The 21736-nt window shown below is 45.3% G+C and overlaps 1 protein-coding gene and 1 long non-coding RNA gene across 2 annotated transcripts; one reads left to right on the forward strand and one right to left on the reverse strand.

Moving 5' to 3' along the window:
• Positions 1 to 494: 494 nt before the first annotated feature.
• On the reverse strand, positions 495 to 2646 carry LOC144584500 (uncharacterized). The gene is made up of 2 exons (XR_013538787.1): positions 2318 to 2646; positions 495 to 1861 (listed from the first exon to the last, which is right to left on the reverse strand). It is a non-coding gene; the product is annotated as an uncharacterized LOC144584500 (long non-coding RNA).
• A 1711-nt stretch (positions 2647 to 4357) lies between these two features.
• POU3F4 (POU class 3 homeobox 4) lies at positions 4358 to 10481 on the forward strand. Its single transcript, XM_072981202.2, has one exon. It carries the CDS (start codon positions 4432 to 4434, stop codon positions 5665 to 5667), a length of 1236 nt encoding a protein of 411 aa, XP_072837303.2. The 5' UTR covers positions 4358 to 4431; the 3' UTR covers positions 5668 to 10481.
• The last annotated feature ends 11255 nt before the right edge of the window (positions 10482 to 21736 follow it).

Below are 21736 nucleotides of genomic sequence, written 5' to 3' on the forward strand. Positions count from 1 at the left end.
CACCCCAGAAAAAGAGGACAGTCAGACAGTGGTTCCAGATCTGATCCTATATAAAAAGAGAAATTGTCAAGTGCTTTGGGGGTTCGGGGAGGGGCGATGAGAGGCAGAGAACAATATTTCGCCACTTTCTCAGCTTCAGAAAACAACAAGCAAGCAAGCAAGCAAACAAAGCACACACACTCTTTCCCACCGATGGGATACTTTCGCCTCTAAATGTTACTATTTTTCATTTTGCTGTTCTGTCCATCCGAAAGTTTGGAGCTTTTTGTTGCGAGATAAGAAAATCAAGTCCTCCCAGGACGAGCAGAGGACAAGACCAGAGCGTCAAAGGTGCTTTCAAGAAAATAATAATAACCAAAACAAACAAACAAACGTAAATAAGAAAAGGAACCAGATTATGAGCTGAAACGATTCATTTCTTCTGTCTGCTGTTTTCTTTCTTTAAATCACCCACCCACCCACATACATCTATAAAATTAACGAGTCCCCCGCTCTGGGGTCCATGAAAAATAAGTTACAAATTCTTGCAACAGTTACTGTGCCTGTCCTAAGGAGGAGAGGCGAAGGGGGGGGGGAATGCTCTCATGTTCAGACGGGGTCGTTCTATTGAATGAGGTCCTTTTATTCTCTATGGGGCTCTGGATGGGCGGGTTCGGTGCCCCTTTTATGCCTCTCTCTATGGAAACCCCGATCACGGGGAGAAAAATGCGGGGCTGAATAGAGCAAAGCGGCAGAAAGGAGCTCCAGAGAGCAGCATCTGTTACACTCGGGAAGTTAGACTGACAGGAAGGGCTAAAGAAACCCTCTCCAGCAGATTAGAAGGCAAAGCAAGGAGGGCCTCGGCTCCAGGCAGATGAAAAACACTCCAGAAGAGCAGAAAGAAGAAGGGAAGGAGGAGGAAGGAGGAGGAGGAGAAGGGATATAAAACGAAGGAAGGGCATCAGCATCGTCCCCAGAATCGCCACTCTGGATCTGTTCTCCCATAAATCTGGAGCAGAACAGGAGGGCGCCCGTGCCTTCAGAATCAAACATTATTATTATTATTTTTTAGCAAATCAAAGAAACTTCAAAACGAATTAGCATCCCTCCCTCCCACCGCCATTAGGCTACTATAGTGCTTGATTTCTCTGGGCCTGTGAAAGAAAAAATGGAAAGGAGGGCTTGGCGGATGGGCGGGCGGGAGAGCGCGGGGGGGGTGTTACTTGAACCAAAAATAAGAAAGTTGACAAAGGTCATTCAGAAGTTCAGGGGAAGAGCGGGAGAGAAATGTGAAAAGCCAGCCGGGTCCTCGGGGCGATCCCTAACGAAGCCAAGGAGAACCGACGGGAAGGGTCCTCGCCCGTTGCCCTCCTCCGGCCTGGATCGCACTTGAGACGGGCTGACTCGGACGCCTACGGACCTCAAAGGTCCTCCTTGGGCGTGTTTACTCAAAGTAAACCCCCCTTCCACTCGGTTCAGTTCGCTGGCAGCCAAGCAAGCGTGCCGGGGATGGCCGCCTAGAATGCGCCTCGATCCGCCACGGTTCGGCTTAAGTGGGCTAAGGAGCGGGGTCACGGGGCTTTTGCGTCATCCTTTTCGCCCCCTGCCAACACGAGGCATCTTCGTTTCTGACACAGAGGGAAGTTTTGGCCCTCATTTGCCTTCCACGGATTTCAAAACCGAGGATCACAAACAGGACGGATTCCATGTTCAGGTCGGATCAGAGTGGATTCCTAGAGATTCTTTTCATGGAGATTCGCCACCTTCACCTCCCATAACTTCTCCTCACTTACCCTTCTTGGTCCTTGCTTCTGCATCATCCGACGCATATAAATCCATCCCCCAATTTTTACCGATTATTCTACGGATCCCCAAAACACGTCTAGTAACAACAAGGACAATAAATAAATAAATAAATAAATAAATAAAAGAAGAACGTTACCTCTCTTCCTCAAAAAGTATTTGTTAACAACCGCACCCCTTCCCCCCAAAAAATCACTTCTAGGCTTAAATACAGAAATAGATAAGGATGAGCAAATACATTTCTCGACGGCCAGCGAAGTGAACTAGAATATAAACAACAACAACGACAACCACAACAAACCCACCAAGTTTCACCATTTATTATTGCCACGGTTGTCTCAAACTTTAACTCAAAACGAGCAAAAAAAGAAAAGCATTCAGCTTTTCGAACACCCGCCCAGGCGGCGAAACTTTATAGAAAGACATTATACAAGCCCTTCTTTTAAACTAAGTTTGGGGGTGAGGGGGGTGAAGACAAATATGCAACCGAGAGAAAATATATAGATATATAGATATCAAGAAGGTGGGAGCTCACCTTGTTTAGGGACCGTCTTACCATTTTCTTGGATTTTATTTTTTGGGTTTGTTTCTCCAGATCTGTCTTCCTAGAGAACTTAAAGCCTTAATGACTTTCGGGTAGCTGCAAGCCTTCTTTTATTTCTGCTAAATATATGAAAATGTATGCAAATTTAAATCAAGCTTAACCTAGGAGCTCCTGCAATATATTTAATGGAATTTCAAACCAATAAGAGAAGCGCGATGCAGCAGCGTTCTGTAAGTGCAAATATAATTACGCAGCTAGGTTACCTCCGAAATTATGCAAGGAAAGGTCATCTTTTTAGAAAAAAAATCTTCAGAGTTCCCCCCCACTTCCTTTCTTTCTCGGGAGATATTGGGGTTTAATTTTCTCGGCTGGAAAATTCAAACGCGATTTCTGTTCTTCCCCTGAACATTTGAAAGAGGGATACACAGTTGACTATATATATATGTCTCTATCTATATACAGATACATATGTATATATTTTAAAAACTTGGATAGCGGTTTAGGAAGCACCAGTAATCGCCTGCCACACCCCTTTCTGTCCATCTTTCACCTATTTACGATTAGATCCTTTTTTTTTTACACAGAGCTACATTTAAAAGGAGAACATACGTAATTGAAAACAAAAATAAATAAAACCCCCACACCAGAAAGCATCTCGCAGACCTCTGTCAAAGTTGAGGGACTTTAGTGGGAACTTTTCCTGATTTATTTACACAGTTTGGCCAGGCTGCGCGTGTGGATGTGCGCTGTATTTTGGGAGAGGCGTGGGAAACACAAAGGTATTGTCAACTTCTTGAACCTCTCCAGAAGGCAGGAGAGTTAACTGGCTGCGGGAGCCGGGTCTCTCCGCAACTTGTGAGCGTGGGCGCACGCACACGCAGACACGCAGGGTCTGAGCGCTCGGGAAAGTTGCGGGGAAGGTGGAAGGCCGCCCCGTCGCCTCGAGAGAGAGGCCGGCCGGATTTGCATTTAAATCAGGCGCATGGGGGTGAGCTCCTGATTGACCCACCGGCCAGCCGCCGTTAAGGAGGCAACCCAGGGCGCTTCCCCCAGTCTTAGGCGGCGTTCACACGTGCGCGCGGGGGAGGCGGCGGCGGCGCCCTGGGCCTGCGCAGAGGGGACCCGTGCGCGAAAGAGGTAAGGGGAGGGTGCGCGCGTGGGAAAATCCCGTGTGATGCGCAGGATCGAAACTTTGGAAAGTGCCTGGACGGTGGGTCCCGGGCAGGCGAGGTTTGCTGACGGGTTGCTCCCGTGGATCTTCCTCTCGCGCCCGTCCCCCCCCCCCCGCGTCCTTTCATCCTTCAATCCCTTTCCGAGTGATTGCCTTTTGCTCAAATCCAGAGACAGAGGGAGAGAGAGAGAGAGAGAGAGAGAAGGTCGGGATTCCCTCTTAACTTGGCCGAGGAGAAGCGATCCGTCTTGAAGGCAGGTATTTAACCTCGCCTCGCCTCTCCCCCCCCTTCCCCGATTTGAACCTGGAGGGGGGGGAATATATATATACTATATATATCTGGAATTAATCACTGCAAATTTAAACCGTGCCGTCGCCTCCCCTTCTGTCCCTCTCCTCCCACCCTTACATCAAGTGAGGTTGGGCGGGGGGGGGGGGCGTGACAACCTTTCGGCTCCAGCGCTCCAGCGAAGGAAGGGTTAACCCTCGCACCCGGGGGGGGGGTCCTGTGACGGGCGTGGGCCAATGAGGCTGGAGGACGGGGCCACTTCCTGCCACCCGACTCCCTCGTTTTAACCCTTCTCCTCCCGCCTCGCTCTGCCTCCTCTGTTTGCCTGGTCTCTTTGCCTTTCTCTCCCCCCCATCTCTCCCCCCCCCAGTTCTCTTCCCATCGGGACGGGAGGTGAGCCGGCGGCCCGGATTGGCTGGGCGGCCCACTTCCCGGCGGGAAGGAGCTCTCGGATTGGCCGCCGGCCTTGCCGCTCGAGGGCGGGGGGGGGGGGAGGCGGCCGCGGCTCGGGCTCCCTTTCGCCCGGCTGGATGTCAAAGGCGGGCGAGCGTCTCCCTCGGCCGCAGTAGAGAGGAGCGAGTCCGGGGACGCGGCGGCGGCGTCGGGCGTCGGGCGGGCGACCGGCGGGCGACCGGGCGTCGAGCCATGGCGACGGCGGCGTCGAACCCTTACAGCCTGCTGGGCTCCGGCGGGCTGGTGCACGCGGAGGCAGCGGCAGCGGCGGCGGCGGCGGCGGGGATGCAGCCGGGGAGCCCCTTCCGCGGCCCGCCGAAGCTTCTGCAGAGCGACTACCTGCCGTCGGTGGGCAGCAACGGGCACCCGCTGGGCCACCACTGGGTGGCCAGCCTGGGCGACGGCGGCGGCGGCGGTGGGGGCGCCTGGCCCTCGCCCTTGGAGCCCCCCGACGTGAAGCCCGGGCGGGAGGACTTGCAGCTGGGCGCCCTCCTCCATCATCACCACCACCACCACCAGCATCATCACCACCACCAGCATCAGCACCCGCACCCGCACCAGCAGCAGCAGCAGCAGCAGCAGCATCACCAGCAACAGCGCTCCCCCCACACCTGGGGGGCCAGCCCGGCTCACTACGGGCAGGGGGGCTTCACGGTGAGCGGGATGCTGGAGCACGGGGGGCTCACCCCGCCGCCGGCCGCCGCCACCCCCCAGCCGCCCCCCCAAGCCCCCCAACCGCCTCCTCCCTCGCAGCCCCAGTCCCAGCAAGCGGCCCCCCAGCCCCAGGCGCCGTCGGGGCCCCCCTTGCACCCGTCGTCGGTGGTGCTGCGGGACGGGCCGGAGGGGGCCGAGCTGGGCGCGCCCCCCTCGTGCGGGGCCGAGCACTCGGACGAGGAGACCCCCACGTCGGACGAGCTGGAGCAGTTCGCCAAGCAGTTCAAGCAGCGGCGGATCAAGCTGGGCTTCACCCAGGCCGACGTGGGCCTGGCGCTGGGCACCCTCTACGGGAACGTCTTCTCGCAGACCACCATCTGCCGCTTCGAGGCCCTCCAGCTGAGCTTCAAGAACATGTGCAAGCTCAAACCGCTGCTGAACAAGTGGCTGGAGGAGGCCGACTCTTCCACCGGCAGCCCCACCGGCCTGGACAAGATCGCCGCCCAGGGCCGCAAGCGCAAGAAGCGCACCTCCATCGAGGTGAGCGTCAAAGGGGTGCTGGAGACCCACTTCCTCAAGTGCCCCAAGCCGGCCGCCCAGGAGATCTCCTCGCTGGCCGACAGCCTCCAACTGGAGAAAGAAGTGGTCCGGGTCTGGTTTTGCAACCGGCGGCAGAAGGAGAAGCGCATGACGCCGCCGGGAGAGCCTCCCCAGCCCCACGAAGTCTACCCCCACGGCGTGAAGACGGACCCGCCTTCCTGCCACGACCTTTGACTATGACGGACCCGCTCGGGAACTGGGGCGGCGGCGGCGGATCAGGATCATTTGGGTGTGATTCTATAAATATATATATATATATAAATATATATACAATTCTCTCTTTCCCCCCATCCCCCGTCCCTCCCTCCCTTTCTCCTCGTTTGCATCGTTCGCCAGGATTTTTTTGGTCACTTCTGTTGCTTATCATCCTTTCCGGCCTCCAGGAGAGAAGGAGAATACTGGTTCATTCGGGACCACCGTCACTCCCAAAGCAACCCCAAATTAAGAAGTGAAAAGAAGGGAGGGGGAGGGTGCGCCTGGGAAGCCGGCTTCTTTCCCTCGTTCCGGGCAGGACACGGGTACGCAAACGCGCGCTCACACGTCCAGACAGACACGCTGCATCTTTCGAGAGGCACGCTTATTTTTATTTTTCCTCTCTGCTGTCACGTGTTTTTTTTTTTCCTCCTCCCTTGACCTGGTTTTCTGTGCTGAACAGGGAAGGTAATTTTGTGTGTGTGTGTGTTTGTTCCTTTAAAAAAATAATAATTCTCTGCTAGGAAAATTCCAACAACAAAAAAATCTCACGCAAATCTCTCCCTTTCTCTCTCTGTGTGTCTCTCTCGGTCTTTCTCTTTCTGTATCGACAATTTTTAAAAAGACAAGACGTGCCTATGAGTAACCTTCCAGCGCCTTGGTACAATCCGATATATTTCAGGGGATGGATTTTTCTTTTTCTTTCAGGAAGTCTTTTTAGCTTGACTGGACTAGACCCAGACTCCGAGATGGCGGCCTTCCGAAGGTCGGGGGCGGGGGCGTTTTATTACCCCTGTAAACCAACATCGATGACCTAAAATTGGAACCCAATCCATCAGCCTTTCACTGCCTCCCTTTCCTTATTCCATGTCATCATTATTGGCAGCATTATTTAAAAATGCGCGGTAGGCGAAAGGGGAAGAAAAAAAAAGTCAAATTCTCCAAATTTGGTCCTATAAGGGGGGGGGCACTGAAAATCTTATAGAAAACGCACCAAAACAACCACACCTTCAGAAATATCTGAATTTCCCAATTTTTCTTAGATTTCCCCCTTTTTTCTATTTAAATAGCGCTCAGAAGTGTACCTCGTCAACATAACATCCTTTAATGCCCCTACCTCCCGATTTATTTTCTTTGTTTCCTGATTGCTCTGCCCTGGGACTTTGGTTCCTCCCAGCAAAGAGCTTTAAAAGAAAGAAAGCAAAACGTCGCCAAAATAAACCGATTGCCTTTTGTTAAACGCTCCGCTTCCTCGGCCCGCTGGTGAGCCGCTGTGTCTCCTGGTTCGAAGCTACGGTCTGTTGTTTAGAGACAGCCTTTTATCAGCTCCGGCTTTCGCTTTGGGGATCCGATCCGTGAGTTTTCTTCCAAAAGCGTCAGAAGAGGAGTCGGAGTGGGTTGGATTTAAGCTTGGACGGGGTGGCGGGCGAAGAATGGAAGAGGAAGGGAAAAATGCTATTTTTCTGGAGAGTTTCTGTCGCTGTGTTGCTAGAGGAGGGCCAGATCTCTTCCAAAGACTTGTGTCTTAAGTGTAGCTGTTTGATGATATTTTGAACATGAGCATTCCCGGAGGAAATAATAAGAATATTATATTATTGATGATGATAATAATAGACACGATTTTCCCCCGTAGATCCACTCACACAGCAACCTCGGGGTTTAGGAAGTAGCTCGGATCTCCTGGTAGGTGTGCATGTGCGGGTTTGTAAAGGCGCACATCAGAAGGTTTTTGTGCAGCCTTGTACAAACAGACCTATAGTGTATTGTCCGCTTTCACCTAGGCGGATCCCGTAATATGTATATTTATTGGAAATACATTTTTGGAAGGCGGTTGGGAAACAGGAGGACACAGTGGCTAGCCATTCCGGCGCTCGGCCCCTTTGATTTACAGAGGAGTAAAGGATAAGAATATTTTTTTTCCATAGTTTCCCGTATATATCTCCCCCCCCCCGCGTAAAAAGTCTAGGTCTAGGATATAATAACCTACCCTCTCTCCCCAATTTGGCATTTTATAATAGGCCCTCCTGCCCCTGATTGCGCCCCGTAAAATATTAATTATACAAAAGAATTTTTTCCCCTCCCGATTTCTCTTCCTGCTGCACCCCACCCCGCCGCGGAAATTCATCCTGTTTTTATTTCCACATTTCTGTCCGGGCCCCTTCCAAGGATTCTGATCAAGCTTTTCAAATATCCCAACACTGGGGGGAAAAAAACCGCTATCTTTCTGCCAACTTTATATTAAATAATTTTTAAAAAGGAGAAAAAAAAAAGAACGAAAAAAAAATTACATTGTACAGTTTTGTATATTCTAAGCGTTTTTTGGGAAGCTATTAATTTAAAAGAAAAAAAGATCATTTAGATTATTCATTTAGTAACTGATTATAATAAACGCTATTTTCATTAAAGGTTGCTTTTTTCAACTATTTTATTCCAAATTGCCTATCGCAGTGACCGACAATTATTTATTTTCAATAAATTCCGCATTATGTTTTAAAAAAAGTTTTTAAAAAAAATTGAAAAAAAAATTAAAAAAGAAAGAAAGAATAAAAACCCGAAGCGGCTGTCGAAAGAAGGAAAGCTTAAAAACACCAGTCGCTTATGATGTTCGGTTGTCAACCACTTTTAGTCGGAGGGGGGGGTTTATATTGACGCAATATTTTATTGTTGTAAAGACAGACACACAAAAAGGTCTAAAATAAAACGTTTTTACAAATTGACAAAAGGTTGCATTATTTGTGTGGCATGACCGGAACTGGATTTATTTTAAAAGTTCCTTGTGTGCCCCCCCCCGCCTTCCAGAATCCTTTGCGGCCTTACTGTTTGTGATATGTTGTTGTTGTGATGATGATAATGAGTTTAAAAACTTTGGTGACGTTTTAATCGGAAACCCCCCATTTTATTTATTTATTTATTTTTGGAATCCAAGTTCTGTCTCTCTCTTCTTTTCAAGCCCGTTTGAAATTTGCAAGGGGGTGGGGGGGGGAGAAAAAAATTAAAACCACTCGTGTTTCTTTCTCGGTGTGGATGCGAAGGATCGTGCAAACTGTCGGCTGTCCTGCGCCGAATGTCCGAAACCGCCGATGGGAAGGGACGGGGTGGGGGGGCCGGAAGGGAAATCCCACCTCGCCTCGCCCATAGATCGGGTTGTGATCATCCCATTAAAGCGATAAATCGTGGCAGGCGATCGCTGCCTTAAGAAATCCTGGCGGGGTTTTCCTCGACCCACCAGCCAACCCTTCCCCGGGTTTTGTGCTTGGAACTGCTGCTAATGTCCCCGTTGGTTTGTTCTTTTAAATAATAATATGTATCTATTTGTATGGACAGTTAATTGGGTCCATTTTCCTGGTTTGTTTATATATATATATATATAATATCGGAATGATGTTTGTGTTCCTGGTTAGAAACCCCAGCCGTCTCTCCCCCTCGTGTCTTTTTTTCTCTCCTTCCGTGTTTAAGACGCAGCTTCGCGGATAACACGGACCAAGGCAGCGTCAATAGGTAGAGGGGGCTTCACACACACACACACACTCTTTGGGCCAGACGTTTGCAATTAAAACAGGGGACGGATGATGTGACTCTCTCTTCTCCCCCCCCCGCCCCAATTTAGTGTGACTGCCTTGCGAATGGGATGCATCTATTCAGCCTGCAAATTATAATTTAAAACGCAGAAGCCTTCTCCAAAAGGAGGGGGGGAGTAAGTGTGTGTGTGTCTCTCTCTGTGTGTGTGGTGTTGCCTTTGTGAATACAAGAGGATGAGATTGGTTTGTTCTGAGCCCTTGTTTGTATGTTTTTTTAAAAAAATATGAGTTTAAAGGGTGGTTTGCAGGAAAAGGAAAACAGCCAGCTAGGAAAACCACACAGGAATTTATGGGGTCCTGATCCACTTTTACTAATGTATAGGAACCATAAAGTAGAAACATGTGCACTTAAGGCAAGCCAGGCGTCCTCGTCCTCATGATCATCATCCTTCAGCTGTATCATCCTCACCTTCCCGGGTAATTCTAGTAAATATAGTCAAACGGCATTTTTTTTCAAAGTAGAATCTAATTCCCCACCCCCAAATGCCAGATTTTCTTCTGTTTATACTGAAACAACCCAGGTCACTACCTACTTGTGATGAATGCGTTGGTATCAATGGGCCAGTTTGAGAGGGAGAGGTGAAACCTTCGAATAAATCCACAGTCCGATGAATTAAAAATTAGCCAGATTTGAGTTTATTTGTGCTGTATTGTGAAGCTTGAGTGTTTGTCCTCTTGGAATGCATGCATGCATGCATGCAAAAAAAGCAGAGTGCATGTATGCAGGCATGCAAAAAAAGCAGAATGCATGTATGCAGGCATGCAAAAAAAATCAGCAGTATGAATTTATCTGACATATGGGGGGGGGGCTGTGCAGCACAGATCCCTCACCCACCGGTGTTTATGTAGTACAGGGGCAAATATTTCTTATTCTAGAAGTATTTTAATGCATCTGTTCTGACTGTAGATTATCTCCTGTGTTTTATACTACTATTCTGTTTAGCAAAGTGTATAACAATTCCAGCTGCAGAAATGGCCACTGAAGGATGGGTTCAGAAAGGTTACCAGAGCAGGAGCAGTTCATCTCCATGAATTGTGCTTCTTTTGTTGGGGTTGTAGACATTTCCACCCTGGCCGGGCTTCTACATCCTTGTAGAATCAAGAAAGAGCCCTGCCCAAGGCTTAAGATATAGCTGGAAAGAGGAGATTGTGTTTGGGATTTGTGCCAGAAGGTCTTCCCTTCTGCAGGAACAAAGAAAGAAAGAATGAAAGAACTGGGGGGAAAAAAGAAAGGAAGGCAGAAAGGAAAAGCAGGCGAGTAATCAACAACAGTTAATCATATGGAATGGAATGGAATAGAGCTTCAGTTTCATCATCCCCCCCCCTTCTCAGTCACCTGACCTAGGTGCTGGGTGAGGAAAGGGGGAGAGCCAGGAACTGCATAACAAAACCCTCATGCAAATTATCCATCCATGCACTCCAGAAATTAATTCAGACAGTTGTGGGGTGAGAACGGAGGCCTGCCGAGTATTTCTTTTAAAAGCAAGAGATGCGTGATTATTGTTCATGTTTCTTGGTCATTTTGGAGAAAGTTCCCCCTGTGTTATTTATGATGGAAGAAGAGAGATTCTTAATAACACTATTAATAAAATCCGAGATAGGCACAAATTTGTTGACACTCTGAGAGAAAGGGAGAAAGAGAAGAGGGGAAAAAAAACAGAGAAAGTCTCATTATTTAGACTGGGAATTTTGGGGGCAGGGCCTTGATCATGCTGTCTACAATGCTCGGATAAAATGTTATTTTTAGGTGCTTAAGAAATAATAATGTTCTTCAATAATATTTGATAATATTCAATAATATCCTTCAATAACATTCTTCATTCTTCAAAGAAGAATCGGCTCAGACAACAAATGTAGGCAAAGCATTGATTTTTAAACACATTAAAAATATGATGGCTATTTTAGAAAAAAAAAAGCAATAGCAACTATATCTAACTCTATCATTCTGTGATTTTGCCTTGTAATCCCTCCACTTAATTGACAATAACTTTTGTCGAAAGAGGGCCACCTGCATACTGTGCAGTTAAGGTCCACCAAGGAAACCAAGAACAGGCAGGATAAACCAGCAAAAGTTCCCAAATATTACGAGCACAGAGAAAAGCTCCATCCGTTCAGTCTCTTGGCCTTTCTGGTTAGAAGATCTGAGGTGCCAGGCCATGGGACCTCACCCCCCCCCACCCCTGGTGACCCCCCTAAGTGGACAATGCTGGCATAGATTGATGAAAACCATCTGGAATAAGGTTTAGGGTTAGAATCCTCTGAGTATGTTAGCTGCAAGTGAGGCCAGGGACGCTTTGGTTCTCCCCATGCCCTGGACTACAAATTCCATAATCCCTGGATATGGTTTGAAGTATCTGGAGGTCCAAAGGATCTCATACCCAGCTATATGAGCCTCATGCCCTCATCATACCTATTGGGAAACTGTATGGTGGCTTGCATTCTGAAATTCCCACCTTTAACCCAAAGACATGGTCTTCTCATTGACATATGTTCGTTCCCTCTTGTTTTGTTCTGTTGAGCCTTTGGTGAAAGTGTGTCTCAGGTTGTGGTGCAGGGCCATACTAGATTTTACAAATGACGGCAGGTTAGGGCTTCCGGTTCTGCAGGATCTGTAGAAAATCCAAAAGCTAACCAACTAAAATTTGCTCTTCGTTAGAAGTGCCTTTGTAAAGTCATGCTAGGCAATCTTTTGGACTTAAAACAGGCTGAGATTTCCAGGCAGTCTCTGAGACTTGTGTGTCAGGTTCAGGATGTGTCCTACATCAGACACTTTTGTTAAGCAATGCCACACATTACTGAATGACATGCAAGTCTTACGGGATTTACCTCCCCTACGAGGCTGAGGAGAATCTGTGACCCACACCGTTTGACCATGGAGTCAAGTTTGCCCTCAGCCCTTCGCCCACCCTATTGGTACAGTCCCAAAGCAGCAGTCAAAATGGGTTGTTCACACATGCCTGGTAGAACTGCCTTTGATATCTCTGGTCATGAGTTGTGCAGCCCTTGTCCTAATGTATGCAGATTGTCTGAACATACTGTAAATGGTAATATATGCAGGTGGTGAGTGGCCTGTCTTACTAGGAAGTAATGCAGGTTTTGTGGGTGATTTTCCTGTCCTTACCCTGTCTAGGAATATGGGATGTATTTTATTTTTCTTTCTCAGTGGACTTCTAAAAATAATTTTGCATTGGGGGAAAAATCTCCCCCTGCCTTTGGATCAAGAATCTGTGCCTGTGTTATTATTAACTGTAAAGTTTATTTGTTTTTAAGTTCTTGTAGGCAAAAGTTCATTGTGCTCTTTTTTCAACTCTTGGATTTTGTGTGTGTGTGTGTGTGTGTGTGTGTGTGTGTGTGTGTGTGTGTGTGTGTGTGTGTGTGAGAGAGAGAGAGAGAGAGAGAGAGAGAGAGAGAGAGAGAGAGAGAGAGAGAGAGATTGTAGGCTGAAATTTCATCTGGTCCTATGTATTGTACTTATCAATTAACTAGAGTATACATACATATAGTTCTGGCAGCATTGTTCACACCAAAGATTGGCTCCATTTACATTTAAAAAAAATAATTCCCAAATCAGGAGAGAAAGGAAATCAACTCCCAAACCCACGATCATTTTTAGTTTGTTTTTTAAAAACTTGCACCAACGGCTAGTGCTGTCATTAAAGCATTTGTAACAGAACAGACAGGAGAATTAAAACGGTCTAAATAGGTCACTTAAGGGCATGCTTTATCAATAACTCCTATCAATTATCAGGATGAAGGACTGAAATGTGTAATAACATTTTGAAAATGGGAATCCTAGATGCTTTCAAGAGATGGTCCTCTTAGTTTGCAGGACTTTGTACATAAGCCTGGGGGGTGGGGGGGAATGTGCCGTGGAGCCCATTGGAAACTGCTTTTGAATTGCAATGTTGAGTTGGTGTAATTTCTGTGTTTGATCAGTTTTGTTATGATACCGCTGGAAGGTTTCCATCTGTTTGGTTTCCCCTTGCCCAGCTGTCTTTTCGGACAGAAAGGTAACTTTTAAACCGCAAAAGAAGAGTCCAGCGCAGTCAGTGTAAAAGAGCTTTTTAAAAGGAGCTGAGCTAGGAGGAAAGCCATTTAAGTTAATTTAAAAAGAACAAAAGCAAAATTCTTTTGCAACTTGCATTTTAAGGTCCAGTCGGTTCCTGGCCAAAGGAAACTCTTTCCTACCACCCAGCGTTAAGGGCAGATCATTGTCAGCTTCCTTTAACTGGTTGGCATCCATAACTATCTGTAGATGGGGCAATAATTTGAGTGTATGGACGACACCCTGCAAATAATGTAGCGTGGAAGAATTTTTCTGTCACCCAGCATGAACTCAAACCTCCATGAAATGGAGACAGTTCACATATAATGCACCTGAGAACCAACTTAGGGCTCAGGGAACCATGGAATGAAAGCTCAGCAATAATGTCTGTGAATATTTTAACCAAGCTTGTAAATAATATACAGCAACTCTATGTCATACATTGTGTCAGCTGTACATGCTGCTTTCAAGTGAATGTTTGAAATACGTAACACATATGGTTGATGCCATGTATGACATATGTGTTGTGCATTTGAACATTTGAGATGCATGGGAGGGATGATCCGATTCATTGGTCAACCCAATGCATCCCAAGTTTTCGTCAATACACTTATGCTTTTGTACGGCCAATGGAAAGGGCACCGCAAAGCATGGAAGCCTTTAAGAGCTCCAGATCTTCTTATCAACCAGCTCAAAAAGATGGGTTGATCACGAAAGCTTGCACGGAGTTCTGCGTCTTTTGTGTCAGATGAGTTAAAGGCATTGGATTGATATGGATTTTGGTGTTAACTTTGTTTCATATGGCCAATCTCTGCTTTTTTAAAAAATTAAAACATTATTGACTTATTGTAAATATGGTTCCAATTACATGCAGTTTCCCTTAATAGATTTATTTTTTTTCATTATATTTTTCTCCCAACCTGATACCCACATTGGCCTTAATCTAATATGTCTCACTTGGAAGTGCCTGGAATTCCAGACCTTCACCTCTAGAGCTTTCTCTGGCCCCACAGTTGAATTCCACATGATCTGGATTAGGTTGTTGGGATCTTCAAGAGGATCCCGGTGGTAAGGGGACACTTCCCCACATACTTACATTGGGGTCCACTGTTCAGAGAAATAGGAATAAATGAACAATCTAAAAATGAGTTATATTCAAATCATGTCTTAGCTGAAGAAGTGCACTTTAGGTAAGTTCATGGAATAAAATTCTTCTGTCTTCTGCTTTCAGTGAAGCACATGGTCACATTATGGCCTTGAATAATGAGACTCAATTTCTGTTAGCATAAATCAGACAGCTAATGGAAACCTCCTGTATTCCAAAAGCAACCCAAGATATGCGGACAAACAGTAAGATGTTCCATAAGAATTTGTAAAATATTCATTTGATACATAAATTATCTAGGTTGATAGAAAAAGCCCAATGCCAGTGAAATCTGTCAACAACTACTGGAGCCCAACCTCGGTTAATTCAAAGTATCCTTGCTTTGGAAATCTTTGTTGTTGTTTAGTTGTTAAATTGTGTCTGACTCTTTGTGACTCCATGGACCAGAGCACGCCAGGCCCTCCTGTCTTCCACTGCCTCCCGGAGTTGGGTCAAATTCATGTTGGTCGCTTCGATGACCCTGTCCAGCCATCTCATCCTCTGTCGTCCCCTTCTCCTCTTGCCTTCACACTTTCCCAACATCAGGGTCTTTTCCAAGGAGTCTTCTCTTCTCATGAGATGGCCAAAGTATTGGAGCCTCAGCTTCAGGATCTGTCCATCCAATGAGTACTCAGGGTTAATTTCCTTCAGAATGGATTGGAAACCTTACCCGAGTCCATTCAGATAACCCTCCATTGTGTAGTAGCAACTGTTGTTAGATTCCATTCAATGCCAAAGATGTTGAAATGGTGGGGTGGCTATCTGAAAGGCAGAAGTCTGGATCATGGGATTTACTTCAATATAGTATCCCACTGAATGCATAAATGTACATGGAAAGACTGGTTGTGATATGCGAATGAAGAATGATGGGAAATTATAGTTTCGCTCAGCAATAATAATTAACTGAAATATTAAAGGGGAGAGCAATAGTGGCCTAGTGGATGGTTTGATAGACAATGAGTCAGGAGACCTGGCTTCAAATCTCTGTTGGCTACCATAATTCACCGGAAAGTGGCAATGGTAAAAAAAGACCTTATTTCTCTAATGTTGTACTTTTGCATCTCACCAGCCAGCCATATAGCCTTTTCTTTTATGATGACTATGGGAATTCCCTTTTCACATTCTTCCCTGATAATATCTCTGGTTTCAACCCATATCTGTTGTGGTTCATGGTCAAGTTAGTTTAGTAATGTTCATCTCTCCTTTATATGGACTATAAATTAATCAAAAATCTTATTTATATTGTTTTTGGCACTGTGATTCTTTTAGTGTTCTTCTTCAGTGCTACTCTAATTCTTGATGTTAACAATTCATGGTCAGTACTGTCCTGACTATCTTATGGTTATTGATCCTGATTAGTTGCCAGTGATGACATCCAAAGGCTCAGTGAGGTTTTGAGACTTGTCTTCTGTGTGCAAACTCACTTTCATGTTCATGTTCCATGCACAGCATGCTAGGGATATTATGGATTCCATAGATTAGAGCCAGTTGTACCATTACGCAAAGTGGGGAGAACATCACAAGGAGCAGATGCTGTTTCTTCCCCTTTGTTCAGGACAGAACAGTATTTTCCAGACAACCTTCTCTCTGTCTTCTATATCTTGATGCCCTCGGATGACACAGAAGACACTGTTCTTTTAGCAGCACAGTGGTGCCCCGCATAGCGAGGTTAATCCGTTCCAGATTAACCATCGCTATGGGGAAACATCGCTATACGGATAGGAAAATGCCATAGGAACGCATTAAACTTAGTTTAATGCGTTCCAATGGCTTCTAAACTCACCGTTAAGCGATGTTTCCTCATAGCGCCGCCATTTTCATGCCCTCGGTAAGCGAGGGCAGGGTGCGAAAATGGTTGTGGTGGCCATTTTAGGTCGTCCGGCGGCCATTTTGGAACCGCCGAACAGCTGATTTCCCGACATCACAATGCAAAGATCGGTAAGCGAAACGCTTACCGATTGTCGCAATGTGATTTTTGGCCATAGAGACCATCGGTATGCGATCGCATTAGCAATCTCAAAAAAGAGATCACTATGCGAATTCGTCGTTATACGGTGCGCTCGTTAAGCGAGGCACCACTATATTACAAAAGGTGTCACCTGAAATGTCCTTTTGTTTCGTAGGTGGAATAGCACAGGAAGGTCTTTTATAGGATAACAAAATGTCTTGAGCCAACCCTGTCATATATGTATATTCCTAGTTTCATGTGGAATGTTTTTGAAGAACAGGGGTTGGCAAAGTCTGACCGCACTCCTCCAGATGTTGTTAGTTTGTACCTTTCATCAGCTCCAGCAAACATAACGTCCAAAATCTGTTGCTTAGTGAAGTAAATCACACTAGAATAGGGCCATTGAATCAAGGGGTGATTACTGAGTCAATGCCTCCATAAGCGCCATTGATTCAATGGGCCTACTCTGATGCAATTTACTTCAGCAAGCAACAGATTTTAGACATTATGCGATCAAGAATGCTGGGAGATACAGTCTAACAACATCTGGAGGGCTTCTCTTTGCAACCCCACCCACCCAAAGAAAGAAAGTTTTGTGGGAAGGGAGAGGAAGGAGGGTCCCAGAATGGGGGAAATGTTCCATTGGAACTTGGCAGGGATGTTGACCAATCTTTGGGACTGAATCTCAAGTCTCAGATTTTGGTTCCAAGCCCCAAGCCTGAGTCCCTATTAAAAGCAAGGTCCTTCCCCCAGAAAAAAAGAGAGCGGTGGATGGGTTCTAAGTCACGAGTCGCATCTGAGTGATTGGGGGGGGGGGACCCTATGTCCAGTCCAGGTCAAGTCACTTAAGTCTGACTCGACAGTGAATCTCGCAGCTCAAGCCCCCTGCCTTGGAACTCGGCCCAGGGCTTCCCGGTTAGAGTATCAGAAAGACACGCTTTTTTAAAAAAAGACATAAAGAGGAGCTTCTCAATGCTTCTGAAATAAGAGTCTCTCAGGACCTTTCCATGTGAGGATCAAATCCGTTTTAGAACATAAAGCAATTGATTTTAAAACGGCAGCCTGGGCTGGAAAACTTGATTAAAAACTTCCTCCGTTCCTTAGGGGGAAGGAAACCCTGTAAGCAATACACAGTGGTTAACCTCACTGTCACTGTTTTTATACCAAGGGTTATAATGCATAGGCTGGCTTCACAGGCTTGATAAGAGCAGCTTCACAGTTTTAGGGCTATGCGGGCAATTTCGAACCGTTCCCAGGTGGAGTTTGTCAGCTAAAAACTCTGATAACAACACAGGAGTTGGGCCCAGTGGATAGATATGTAGCTACTACCCTATTTCCCTGAAAATAAGACAAGGTCTTATATTAATTTTTGCTCCAAAAAAAAAAAAAAAAAAAAAAAACATTAGGGCTTATTTTTAGGGGATGTTTTATTTTTTTCATGTGCAACAATCTACATTTATTCAAAGACAGTCATGTCATCTTCTTCCGGTTGCTGCACAAGGGTGGAGGGTGGATTTTCACTTCACTCGGACTTATTTTTGAGGTAGGGCTTATATTACAACCTTCCTGAAAAATCATGCTAAGGCTTATTTTCAGCTTAAATCTTATTTTCGGGGAAACAGGGTAATATGGGCTGAATGACAGCCATGTATGAAAACATGCTGTGTTCACAATTAGAGAGAAAGTTATTTGTTTATTTATTTATTTGTTTGTTTATTCATTCATATTTCTCCTTAAAAAGGATGTAAGGTGGCTTACATCATTAAAAGAGAGTAAGTCTATAAATACTAAAACAGATCAAACAAATACCACTCTTAAGAACTGGTAAACAAAAGCAAATCTAAAAACACCTCCAAAGTAGTAAGGCACAAAAATGCACAATAATCAATGTTCAGAGTGGGAAGTTACTGGTTTCTTCTCTCTTCAATCCATAAAACAACTGCAACCAATCCACCTATAAATGGAGTAACATGCTTAAAGCCTCCTTTCGTACTGAGGGTGTGATTAGATGGGGATCTGTCTCATTGTTTGGCTCATTCTAGGGATGGACTAGTTTAACCACATGACCTAAGTGTCACTGCAAACCTGATGAGTGTCTAGCCACCTTTTTTGGGCTCCCTTTCAAGGGCTGTTGTTCTGGGTGTGGGGTTTTTTTTTTTTGGTACAAATACTATTGCTCTGTTTTGGTTTGGTTCCAGCATGTGTGATTGCTGGGATCCAACCAAAGCAAGGCCATGGGTCTTTGTCTCGCTGAAGTAGATCCTGTTTAGCTCACTCCACTTAATAATAAAGGGAAATTGAAAATTTCCTCTGCTCCTCCATGGATGGTCAAAGGTTGAGGTTGAGGGGAAGAACTCACCCTATCCCTCAGAAAAATTCATACCTGTTCTTGTCTCAATGTATGTCTGTATGCTGCTTGACTTTCCAACAACCCCAGCATTGTATTTGTAACACATTGCATTTATAATACAAGTAAATATTATATTTGTAACTCCATGAGATGGCCGAGTTCTGAATAATATCTCAAGAATCCCATTCCCCTATATGAACCTCTTGGGAACTTAGTCCTCCTATCGACAAACTAATTTGAAAGACAAAATACCTCTTACCCTTCAGCCTCCGTTTCAGTGCCATATCCATCACAAAACAGAGGATTAAATCATTAAGTGCAACCAGTTCAACAGCAAGGAGGAAAAAGGACATTTTCACTACCAAGGGGAAAAAAAAATTCAGTGAAGGCCTCTGAAGAGTTGACCAACGCTGAAGGAAACCGTGGAGGCAAGGGTAGAATTTTATTTTTTTGGCAAGAGAGAAGATCCTAAGGTTGTTTGCAGTAAATCCCTAAGCTGGGCTGAGTAGAGAGGATAGGATCAAAGGAAGGAAGGTTTGTATTTTCAGTTAAACTAGTATAATAATAATAATAATAGTAATAGTAATAATAATAATAATAATAATAATAATAATAATAATAATAATAATAATAATAATAATAATAATAATAATAATAATAATAGCATGCCATCAAGTCAAGTCAAAGTTATGGTGATGCTTTTCAGGTTTTTCCAGGTAGAGAATACTCAGAAGTGGTTGACCATTCTCTTGTTCTGGGGTCATCTTGGGACCGTGTGCAGCTTGCCTAAGGCTACACAGGCTGGCTTCTTCCCAGGAAGCACAGTGGGGTATCCAACTCCCAACTTCTGGCTCTGCAGGCAGAGACCTAAGCTACTGAGCTATCCAGCCATAGCAGAACTGGTAAAACCACTCCCAAAATATCTCACTTAAAGCCCTGTTAGGGCTTTATAAGTTAGTTCCGACCTGTTGGCCTATAACAACAATCCAGTCTCCTTTATGTTGTAAACTGCCCAGAATAGTGCTTTTCATTAATGGGGTAGTATATTAACGGAGAAACAAACTAAAATCCTTGAAGTTTAGGTCCGTCATTCCCTTCCGATTTTTTAAACGTTTGGTGCACAAACATTATGCAGCCAAGGGATCATAACGGACACATTTAGGATACGCGATAGCCATGGTAGATCCTTACACGAGATTGCAGGATATAGTTTATTTCAAATGTTCAGCAGCCAATTTTGATATATGTGCATCAACTCCCCCAAGCACCAGGGTCTCTCAGCAGTTTTTCACAGGTATTTTTTTAAAATATCAAAAGCAATTATACTTAAGACAACCTGCTAAATATGGACTATATTAAAACCATGTGTAAAGCATTGTATTCCTCTTCTGAGGTTTTTTTTTTTTCATTGCTAACGTTCTGGAACAAGGAAAGAAAGAAAATGAAATGAATGCACATTATTAGCTGATCAGAACAGACTTCCCAACAGTTTTAGATTTCATAAGTAAGGTTTCAGCCTCGAAATAAGAGTGGAGCATTTCATGAATGACAAGGTGCTGAGAACGGTGTGTGTTTGTGTGTTTTGATTCTTTGTGTGTTGGATTGAGAGGGGCTGTCACTGCTGGTCATTTCCCTCCCACTCTTCAGTTTTCATTGTGCTTTCCCCAGTATTGTTGGGAAACAAATCCCATCATTCTTCACCACTGGCTGGGCTTGCTAAGACTGCTGGGAGTTGTAGTTAAAGAAAACCTCAAGAACCACACTGCCGTCCCCTGATTTAAACAGCTGTTCGTTTGTTTGCTGAATGAGTTTGAAAGATCTAAATCCAACTCATTGTCCCAATTAGAGAAGACCCATTGAATCAATGGGATTTAGGTAAAAGTTGTCTTTATCCTACTCTCGTTAGACATGATGACGGGATTTTAGCCTTGATCTATACTCATGGGTTTAAAAGTTCTAAAAATGATATTTTTTCCCCCCAGGCTCTGCTCAGTTGCATCACTTGGAAGGGCCATTCCATTTTTTCAGTTTCTAAACCACTTCTCAAATCCTGCAGCCATGATGACCACTGGACCTCCTAGTGGGGGGATCCTAGTAGCCCAGATATCCTGGCAGTTATGCTGAAAAAAGGGTTTCCCCACCTTTCCCCCCTTTTTAAAGGATATAATTCTTGAAATCGTATCAAGGTCAAATGGGGAGGTGTCTATGTCTACATGGCCTGTGTCTCTTTGTTTGAAAAGCAAGGGTGTGAGATCCAATCCACAGTTGCCTCGGAAAACAACAGCCCTAATGGAGCCTGCCTCTTTCCTGACTTACATCTAAGAAAGAGGTGCCTGGTGAAATCCACCCCGCCAAGAACATTTGGACCTTACACCTGAGAGTAACTTCCTTGGCAAAATCCAACTTGCCATCATCTGTTGAACTTCTTCGCACCGGTACACAACTGACAAAGTGGTCCTGATGCACAAAAGCTCACAGATTATACTGTACGATGATTGTTTTAGTGGTTTATAAACTGCTGGATAGCTCGGTGGTTTGGGTCTCTGGTTGGGGAGCCAGAGGTTTGGGAGTTCAATTCCCCCTTGGTGCCTCCTTGACAGGGGCTGGACTGGATGATGCATAGGGTCCCCTTCTAGCTCTGCATTTCTAAGATAAAGATAAAAGATCATTTACTCTTTCATTTGTATTGATCACACAGCTCCCTTTTCTTTCAATGGATTCCTGAGCTCATGGTGGTTGTGGGCTGTCAAGTCAATGCTGATTTATGGTGACCCTATGAATGAGTGACCTTTCCCTTATGAGTAAAGCAATATTTTTCAAGATTATTTCCTAGGAAAGAAGGCTCTGAGCAAGGGCTTGGGGAAATAAATGCTACCGGCCTTTCCATCGAACGTGAAGTCCTGCAGGGGGAATTATATCTAGAAGGTAAGCCTCCGTGAGTATGGGGTAGGAGGGACCTTCGGTCTGACCCCACCTGCTGAGTGTC

Source organism: Pogona vitticeps, chromosome 11 (genome assembly GCF_051106095.1).
Source record: "Pogona vitticeps strain Pit_001003342236 chromosome 11, PviZW2.1, whole genome shotgun sequence".
Lineage (NCBI taxonomy): Eukaryota > Metazoa > Chordata > Lepidosauria > Squamata > Agamidae > Pogona > Pogona vitticeps.

Excerpts from the sequence above, each read along its gene's own strand:
- POU3F4 (XM_072981202.2), top strand. The coding sequence starts at position 4,432 with ATGGCGACGGCGGCGTCGAACCCTTACAGCCTGCTGGGCTCCGGCGGG.